Source organism: Papaver somniferum, chromosome 5 (genome assembly GCF_003573695.1).
Source record: "Papaver somniferum cultivar HN1 chromosome 5, ASM357369v1, whole genome shotgun sequence".
Taxonomy (NCBI): domain Eukaryota; kingdom Viridiplantae; phylum Streptophyta; class Magnoliopsida; order Ranunculales; family Papaveraceae; genus Papaver; species Papaver somniferum.
This window is the reverse complement of record NC_039362.1, coordinates 31,060,064-31,068,879: the sequence shown is the minus strand read 5'-3', so window position 1 is coordinate 31,068,879 and position 8,816 is coordinate 31,060,064. Positions and strand designations below refer to the sequence as shown.

Below are 8,816 nucleotides of genomic sequence, written 5' to 3'. Positions count from 1 at the left end.
GATAAGGGTGATCAACACTTTGGACATCCTTTGTTTCCGTAATTCGCTTTAATCTACTTAACTTTCAAAAAAGGGAAAGAAAAAAAAAAGAATCTTCTCAAGTGTGCTGGTCAAATTCTTCCTAGCTCGAGGCATAATGTCGTTTTGGATAGTTGGAGAGTTCGGGTCGCCGTACATGCATGTGATAGGAGAAAAGTTTGCGATTAACAAATGTACGAGAAAGCAGCAGCCAGTTGATAAAGGAACAACACTGTTCCATAAGCACATGAGAGCTTGCATACATACACAATATATATTAATATTAAGGAACCCGAAAAGTTTTTGATTCTCGTCTCTCATTCTTAGCAATTTTAAATGTAAGAAGATAAAAGAAAAAAAAAAAGGAAATCTACAAGTAGTAATATATAGAAGAAAGGTAAAAAAAGAAAGAAATCAGATTTCATTAGCCGCTACAAGGGGTTTGGTGAGATCGACAGATGATGATGATCATCACTAAAATCACTTCCACTGGTCAGCAACAAGGTCGGCCAGATCAACAACCCTCTGTGAGTAACCCCACTCATTGTCATACCAGGCAATGACTTTAACCATGTCATCACCCATAACCATGGTTAGGGAAGAGTCGACGGTGGATGACACATCTGAGCACCTGAAATCAACCGACACTAAAGGCTCATCGCACACGGCTAGAATACCCTTAAGTTCATTGTCAGCACTCTCCCTGAAAGCAGCATTCACCTCTTCAGCAAAGGTTTTCTTGGAGACCTGCACCACTAGATCCACCACGGATACATTTGGTGTGGGGACACGAAGTGCTATCCCGTTGAGCTTTCCTTTAAGGGATGGGAGCACCAGAGCCACTGCTTTGGCTGCACCTGTTGATGTTGGCACAATGTTGAGGGCAGCAGCACGAGCACGTCTTAGATCACGGTGACTAGCATCCAGAAGCCTTTGGTCACCAGTGTAGGAGTGAGTGGTGGTCATGGTTCCCTTAATGATCCCTGCATCATGCAGTATATAAGATGCAAGCACACAGATATAAGCACTATGAGCCGCGACCACTAGCTTATCATTTTGTTATCACGTAGGCTAGCACATAATACATACCGAATTTTTGTTCAAGGACCTTAACGAAAGGAGCAAGGCAGTTGGTGGTGCAAGAAGCATTGCTGATGATTGTATCGGCGTGGGTGTAAAGTTCTTGGTTGACACCAATAACGTAAGTGGGAATGTCACCTTTACCAGGTGCTGTGATCAACACCTTCTTAGCACCTGCCTGTATGTGTTTCCCTGCACCTTCTCTGTCCACAAACACTCCTGTCCCTTCAATAACTAGATCCACCTCCATATCCCTGCAGGCAAGGTATACATATGTTAATACCCAGCATTAACTAATCAATGTTAAATGAGCATGATATAATTTAACATGCAAGGTTTTACTTACCCCCAGGGGAGGTCGAGGGGGTTACGGCTGGAGACTACCTTGATGATCTTGCCATCAACGGAGATAGCATCGTCACCAACAGGCTTGACATCAGCATCGAAAATGCCAAGGGTAGAATCGTACTTGAGAAGATGAGAAGCTTGCTTGACACCGCCTGTGTCGTTGATGGCGATGATATCCAAGGGGGAGTCCTTCCTACCGTGCCAACACCTCAAGAAATTCCTTCCGATCCTTCCAAACCCGTTGATTGCAACCTTTAACTTTGCTTCTGTTATTCCTCTCCTGTAACCACTTCCACCAGCAACCTATTTGTATGGAACACATGCGCAAACAATATATATAACATTCTAATTTCAAAACAATGCTTGCCTTCAAGCCATAACAAAGAAACCTAGCAAATCCTAATAATAAAGAAAAGAATACAAGTGTTTCAACTTGCATTTATGCTTAAATATATCTACAGACTGTTACAGGTATAATGTGTATTAAACATATAATTCTTAAATATAAGTAGACTACTCACAGCAGATGTCTGGAAGGCAACTAGGGAGAGAAAATCCTCGTTGGATTTCCTTGAAGCAAAGGGAAGTGAAGAAGCAGAGGAATTGCGGAGACCAGAGAATTCGGCGAGTCCCTTTCCATTTGCCTGTTGATAAAAACAAAATTTACAAACTTTGAGATTACATTTACACGTAAATACTATTTAGTATATGCAAATGATACGAGTAATAAGGCGATCGGTAAACACATTATACATGTAAATGATACGAGGAATAAGGCGATTGATAAACAACCTGAAGAGTAGAAGGCTTGGCTACTGAGAGAAATGCAGAAGCCATGATGAGCTTTCAAGGAAGAATGCTCTGCAAGCTAGCAGAGAAGGAGTAGAAATAAGACTCCTCCTAAAATATATGAAGTATTTTGCAGAAGTAGAGAGAGTGAGTGAGTGATAGGAGAAGGCTGGATCACTTAGTTAGGATAGAAAAATAACAAATGACAAGAGGATGAGATTATGGATAGAGTTGTGGAAGAATGAATGGTCGAAGGTTTTGGCTTTTTTTCACTTCCTCTCACACCCATATATCCATCATCCCATCTATTCATTCAATCACCCTAATAGTAATATCAATGACTTACCACAACCAGTGGAATAAATATTACTTACTACGTCCATCGAATTTACGAATTTACAACCAGTGGAATAAATATTAGTACTTACAACCAGTGGAGTATTAATCATTATCATTATTTTGTCTAGATGCCACCCTGCGTGAGTTTCGGGTTGGTATCACCACTCAACGACTTTAAACGAATACAACAACTTAATCTATTAAGGATCCTAACACCACCATAAGTTTAGTTTCTTGGTTTCCCTACTTGCTTGAAGCATACAACAAACACTACTCACTCTAAAACGATTCATACAAGAAACTCACAACTCGGAGACTCGCTGGTTATTAGAGTGAACTCACTCACTCGCTCATTCATTCATTCATATGACTTATCTTCACTATTGTTGTGAAGGAACAGAAATGGAGGAGTGAAAACTCTCAAGGTATCTCATCAATGACTACTCAATTTGTCAATTGAGTAGAATTTCATTCATTGATTCATTCATGATAGTGAGTAAATGAGTGATGGTGGCATACCTTTCATACCCTCCAGATGCTTTAACGAATTACTACTCCAACAACAACAATAACAGTCCATTTCTGCATTTGCCGTCCCCGCGTCAAAGAAGAAGAAGGAGGTTTGATTCTAGAGAAGCTTTGTTCCTGATTCGGGAATGCAATTCTTTCAAACAGCTTAAACAAATTCATGCCCAGGTCCTCCGTAATGGCCTCCTCCACCACTGCAACAATCAACTCCTCCTTACTCAAATGCTCCTACGCCTTTGTCCTTCTACCACTTCTTCACCATCCAATCATTTCAATGACACTGATTACGCCACCTCTCTCCTGTTATCAACACCACCCACAACCACCACTACCTTCAATTGGAACCTGGTCATTAGATCCCACACCATCGATTACAGCGGTCCCGTCTCCGCTCATCGACCGCTCCTTCTCTACTCGCTCATGATTCAACGTTCCATTCCTCATGATCACTTCACATTCCCATTTGTCATCAGAGCGTGTACTCTTCTTTCCTTATCTCTTCCTCTTGGTAAAGCCCTTCATGCTCGCTCTGTTGTTACCGGCTTTTACACAGATATCTTTGTTCAGAACACATTGATGGATATGTATTTCAAGTATGGAGATTACGTCTCTGGTAGCATGGTGTTTGATAAAATGAGTGATGCAAAGAGGACTGTCGTCTCCTGGACGACAATGCTCGTTGGACTCGTCTCCGCTGAAGCTATCAAGGATGCTCGTGCTGTGTTCGACCTTATGCCCGAGAGAAATGTGGTGTCTTGGACTGCCATGATCGGTGGGTATGCCAGAAACGGGCAGCCTCAAGAAGCTCTTCGGCTGTTTAAGTGTATGGTTGATGATGGCATTAGACCCAACGAATATACATTGGTCAACTTATTGGTGGCTTGTACAGAAATGGGGAGTTTGAAATTGGGCAGTTCGATTCATGACCTTGCGCTCAAGAGAGGATTTGGATTGGGTGTTTTCCTGGGGACTGCTCTTATCGATATGTACAGCAAGTGTGGTAGTCTAGAGGATGCAAGGAAAGTTTTCGATGAGATGCCTCGGAGGAGCTTGGCGACTTGGAATTCTATGATCACCAGCTTGGGTGTACACGGGCAAGGGTATGAAGCCCTTTTTCTATTCAGCACAATGGAGAAAGCAGCATCATTGGATAACAACATTCAGCCTGATGCCGTCACTTTTGTGGGCGTTCTACGTGCTTGTTTGCAGGAAGGCTTGGTGGCTGAAGGTTGTAGATATTTTAGATATATGAGAGATTGTTACGGTATTACACCCATAATGGACCATTATGTTTGTATGGTTGCACTGTTAGCTCAAGCGGGAATGCTGAACGAGGCTTATCAGTTGGCGACTCTCATGCCAAAAAAACCAAATGGCCTTGTATGGGAAGCACTACTTAGAGCCGTTAGAGCCTATGGAAATGTTGACCTTGAGCAAGTTGTTTCGAAGCTTGTTGAAGATGCAGAACCAACTAGAGATGCTACACTGCTTTATGATCAGTCCCACCATCTTCATGGAGATTCAAGCTTTGAATGGGAAGTTGGCTGATTCTGTAGATTTTCCTAGACAAACCACCAATTTTTTGTTATCAGTTAAACATGTTTCTTGTGGTTCACAGAAGATATATAAGAGAAAGTTTTGGCCTTTGTTCCCGCCGAGGAACTTATTATTTTGTTCATAAACCCTGCGGAACAAATAATCATTAATCATTATATTGCCAGTAACTCTAGATTGTGGAATGTGCATTCTTCCTACTGATCCCTTATTATTCACCGGAGCTACATTTACGTGACTATGCTCTTTATCTGACAACCACCATTAGATACACTTTACTAACAGCAGGTAGTTCGCTAAATACTATTGGAAAGACCCTCCGCGCGAAGATGCACCTGACATTTTATGATTTTGGCATCTGGCTTTAGCCTAAAACTGGCAAACTGGCAATAATAGACCCTTTGGCTACTTGTAAATGTGCAGACTGGCAATATAGCTGTGACATTCAGGCGACTGGATTATAGGCGGACAAGAAAGAAGAAATAATATAGACAGAAAGAACAATGGAATAACAATTTGTAAGATGTTCACAACCCCAGCCCACAAAGAAATAGGAGGTGGCTCATCTTAAACTGACCAGTTTAAACTAAAATGTGTTTCACCATCAACTTTACTGCTCAATTCCATTACTCAAAATTCTACACTAAAACTGTATGTCTAGTTTCCTTTTGCAGAGGGTAATACAATCATTTTCTTGAATCATCATGTTCCATCTAATTTCCGCTTCCGTCACTCTCAAGAGTGGACAGACAAGAACATATCAAAATCCACCGGCACTCTTTAATCCTGAAAGATCAAAGAAAGGAAACATGGATTAATAAACCAATCAAGAGAATCAACACCGTTAGATTTTGTGATGAAAAAGAAGAATAAAGTACCTAAATATATTTTAAGTTACTCATCATCAGTAATTATTGTTCCATTGTTGTTTGAGCAGAATACCAAAAGCACCATAAAAATTTCTGAAAGCCATGTAAAGGTGACTAAAAAAGAATACCTCTTCGATCGGCTCCATCTCACTATCCAATTGCTTATCTTTAGTATTGTCCAACTCGGTGTTAGCTTCATTCTGAGCATCCAAATCCATATTGTTATCGTTTTTGTCACCTGGAATGTTAAATTCTGCAGGAAGCTGGCCCGACTTCAATGCCTGTTCGTTCATGAATAACCAAAGTTGCAGAAATTAGATTGTTAACATCAAGACATAAAGAAAGAGCTTAGAAAACACTAAAAACTCAGAAAGAAAGAGTACAGTTAGGAGGAAACACATCAAAGGTATCTCGAAGGCAAAAAAAAAAAAAAGAGGCCAAACAATTAAATCCAGAAAGAGAAGGAAAAACCTGTTCAAGCTTTGCAACCTCTTCCAGAGTCTGAGAGTTCACAATTGCAGCCTGCAAAATGTACAGTGAACATAAGTATCTTTCTAAGGATGTTTACAACTAAAGATGGCAAGGCATCAAAATAATTACACGGAACCTACTCAAGTTGGAGACATGACTCTTGATACCTGACTTTTAAAGATAAAAGTAACTAGGGGCACATATGATAACCATAGAGCGCTTAACTGCTGGATACGTAAGAATTCATACCTTAATAGCTATAATTTGCTCAGGCGTTGGAGCAACGGCTTTAGGCACCTTCTCGTTCTCTGAAGTCTCAATGGCATCGGGGACTTCTCCTGGTACAAATGTCTGGGTGGATTCTTTCTTAGCCTCTTCCTCGGCTTCTTTTGAAGAGAACATATTCTCAGCTTCAAGTCTCTCCTGTAATCAAAGAAGCATGATAATCAGAAAATAGATGCACGGGCCAATACCACAATACCTAAAGGTTGCGCAGAAAAGAAAAAAAAAAAAAAACTTAATGTAAACATGAAAACTACAGAACCTAATGTAAACATGAAAATCGCGGGTACCAATGTTAGCGCACAGCACTACACAATTTTAAGACAACAGGGACCTAAAAACACTAGACACCTGGACACAGACATTAGTTAGGGTTAGGCTAATGTCATGTTCATTCCCTTTGGGAAATATAAAATGGCTATGTGAAGGTTTATACGAATCTTTTCCAACTTCTTTCTTATATTGTTTTAAGCTGTATAGAACTATGTTGCAAGAATACTAAAGTTTAACAGCTAGCAGAGTTGTTGCCATGTACACGCATGTCCGAAACAAGCATCAGTGTGGCAATGTCGATATTGGAAAACTTTGAAAGATAAGGTGGCATTTTTACACAGCAAAATATAGCATGGACCAAACCAATTACAGAATATAAAAGTATAAAACTAAACTGAGCGAAGTGACCATTTAGACTCAGGATAACCATCATTTAGACTCAGGATAACCATCTATAATGAGTATACAATTAGAAGTGTGACTAAAATTCAAGAACTTAGCAAACTAGTTTGATTCTAAGCAAAAGCTTACCTTATGCTTAACTTTCTTAAAATCCAGCAAGCGCAGTTGTTTCAATTTGTAAATAACATAAAGGCGATAATTAGGCTTTTTGGTAATGTTGTTATCCAGCAGACTCAGGAACTGGAGCTTTGGAAGGGATGCAAGAGGATCAATCTCCACCAGGTTAACAAGTCGGTTGTTAGTAAGAACAAGAGTATGCAGCTTCGGTAAGAATTCTGCATATTAACAAGTAGCACAACATATCAACTTTTAAGCACATTCTAGTACTAGAAAAAACTAAAACCAATCATACTGAGATAGTAAATTTGTGGGTTGTTCTGTTCTTACTGACCTCCGAGATTAGGGCTGATACGAGTAATCCTATTATTGTTAATGATCAGAGTACCAAGTCTCTTCAAATGAGGGAAGTTTTCGAGCTTCACAATCTCATTGTCTGACAAATCTATGGTGTCAAATTGATCCTACACGAAAACATAACCATGAATATCAGCAAAACCATCAACAACATTTGATAAAATATAAACACTGAAACGAGTTTCATGCTTTAAGGGCAATTGCTTGCGAAACTACTTGAATGCTGAATGATGGATAAAACTAGAGGTCATCAGGAACCTTGGATTTCACTGCAGCAAGAACAACTAATGACAGTCATCCATCTTTTACAAGGCATCAAAGTGAAAGTGAAGGTAACCTGGTATGGCTTTCAAGTACGAGAATCAATATTCCAACAGGGGTTTTTTAAGGGCACTGAAAGGGTCTTTTTTCATGGTTCTAGGGCAAATGCTTAAGAAGCTCTCGGAAGGATGCATGTAAATAATAGTGTTCATCAGGAGGCTTAATCTTAACTCACTCCATCCATAGGAACTAAAGTGAAAAGGTAGTCTAGCAAGGAATTCAAGTATGACAGTCAATGTTTTCGAACAAAAGGGGTTTTCAGGGTTTTAGAGCAAATACTTGAGAAACTATGTGAATGATGAAACAATAGAGCATTCAAGTGAAAGTAAAGAAGACAACCTAGCAAAAGGCAATTCAAGCATGAAAACCAAATTTTCAAACACAGAAGGCGGTTTATGAGGGAGGTTTTAGGGCTAATAGTTGAGAACCTAAGTAACTGACCTCAGTTGCACCCAAGTTCTCTACGACAGCAATCTTGTTTCCTGCGCACAAAGAAATAACAGAATTAATTTTTGTGGAGGAACAGACAGGACTAGTTAAGTGGAATGATAGAAGCAAAATTAGGGTTTACCTCGAAGATCAAGTTCACGGTCAGCAACAGCATTGAAGAAATGGGGGCTTTTATTACATATCAAATCTGCTGTAAGCCTCACCATCTTTTTACTTGCTAACGATTAATCAAGATTGAAGATGAGAGGGGTGCGTGCTTTCAATCCCACCCAGTTACCCTCGAATGGGTTGGAAGAAGAGAGCTGTTATGTTTTATAAATGTTTGTGTGTTTTATGTCTGTGTCGTGCCGCTGTGGAGAGTATATTATACAGGAACCACAGAAAACTCCGGGCCGTGAACGTTGGCCCATTTAGTTCTTGGTTATACGAAGAAAGAGTCGTGTTTTGACGGGGTCACCCTCGTGACAGCTTCCGTAAGGATGCACCTTTTAACCTTCGGATCTTTTTTTTTTTTTGAAGCATGTAATAAAAGGAAATTAGTTTACAATTTGTCGTGGGTATTTGGTACCCACGGAATCATGAAATAGAATTTGACTAATAAAAGATGGGATTGTCTGG

General features: G+C 40.0%; 3 protein-coding genes across 3 annotated transcripts; 1 reads left to right on the top strand and 2 right to left on the bottom strand.

The window, feature by feature from the left end:
* Nucleotides 1-273: 273 nt before the first annotated feature.
* On the bottom strand, nt 274-2,498 carry LOC113281293 (glyceraldehyde-3-phosphate dehydrogenase A, chloroplastic). Its single transcript, XM_026530003.1, has 5 exons — nt 2,239-2,498; nt 1,968-2,090; nt 1,445-1,749; nt 1,108-1,352; nt 274-1,001 (listed from the first exon to the last, which is right to left on the bottom strand). Exons 1-5 carry the CDS (start codon nt 2,281-2,283, stop codon nt 499-501), a joined length of 1,221 nt encoding a protein of 406 aa, XP_026385788.1. The 5' UTR covers nt 2,284-2,498; the 3' UTR covers nt 274-498.
* Nucleotides 2,499-2,822: 324 nt separating this feature from the next.
* LOC113281291 (pentatricopeptide repeat-containing protein At3g26630, chloroplastic-like) lies at nt 2,823-4,784 on the top strand. Its single transcript, XM_026530002.1, has one exon. It carries the CDS (start codon nt 3,082-3,084, stop codon nt 4,648-4,650), a length of 1,569 nt encoding a protein of 522 aa, XP_026385787.1. The 5' UTR covers nt 2,823-3,081; the 3' UTR covers nt 4,651-4,784.
* Nucleotides 4,785-5,117: 333 nt separating this feature from the next.
* On the bottom strand, nt 5,118-8,516 carry LOC113281294 (U2 small nuclear ribonucleoprotein A'-like). The gene is made up of 8 exons (XM_026530004.1): nt 8,320-8,516; nt 8,190-8,230; nt 7,405-7,534; nt 7,083-7,288; nt 6,246-6,419; nt 5,997-6,047; nt 5,654-5,806; nt 5,118-5,442 (listed from the first exon to the last, which is right to left on the bottom strand). The coding sequence occupies exons 1-8, from the start codon at nt 8,402-8,404 to the stop codon at nt 5,437-5,439; spliced, it is 846 nt and encodes a 281-aa protein (XP_026385789.1). The 5' UTR covers nt 8,405-8,516; the 3' UTR covers nt 5,118-5,436.
* Between the last annotated feature and the right edge of the window lie 300 nt (nt 8,517-8,816).

What these genes read in the sequence shown, in the direction of transcription:
- LOC113281291 (XM_026530002.1), top strand. Translation starts at nt 3,082, where the DNA reads ATGGTGGCATACCTTTCATACCCTCCAGATGCTTTAACGAATTACTAC.
- LOC113281293 (XM_026530003.1), bottom strand. Translation starts at nt 2,283, where the DNA reads ATGGCTTCTGCATTTCTCTCAGTAGCCAAGCCTTCTACTCTTCAG. An exon ending in CCAAGCCTTCTACTCTTCAG is followed by an intron (nt 2,091 to 2,238) that starts GTTGTTTATCAA and finishes TTTTATCAACAG; the next exon opens with GCAAATGGAAAGGGACTCGC. An exon ending in TTGCCTTCCAGACATCTGCT is followed by an intron (nt 1,750 to 1,967) that starts GTGAGTAGTCTA and finishes CCATACAAATAG; the next exon opens with GTTGCTGGTGGAAGTGGTTA.
- LOC113281294 (XM_026530004.1), bottom strand. Translation starts at nt 8,404, where the DNA reads ATGGTGAGGCTTACAGCAGATTTGATATGTAATAAAAGCCCCCATTTC. An exon ending in CCGTGAACTTGATCTTCGAG is followed by an intron (nt 8,231 to 8,319) that starts GTAAACCCTAAT and finishes CTTTGTGCGCAG; the next exon opens with GAAACAAGATTGCTGTCGTA. An exon ending in TTAAGAAAGTTAAGCATAAG is followed by an intron (nt 6,420 to 7,082) that starts GTAAGCTTTTGC and finishes CTTTGATTACAG; the next exon opens with GAGAGACTTGAAGCTGAGAA.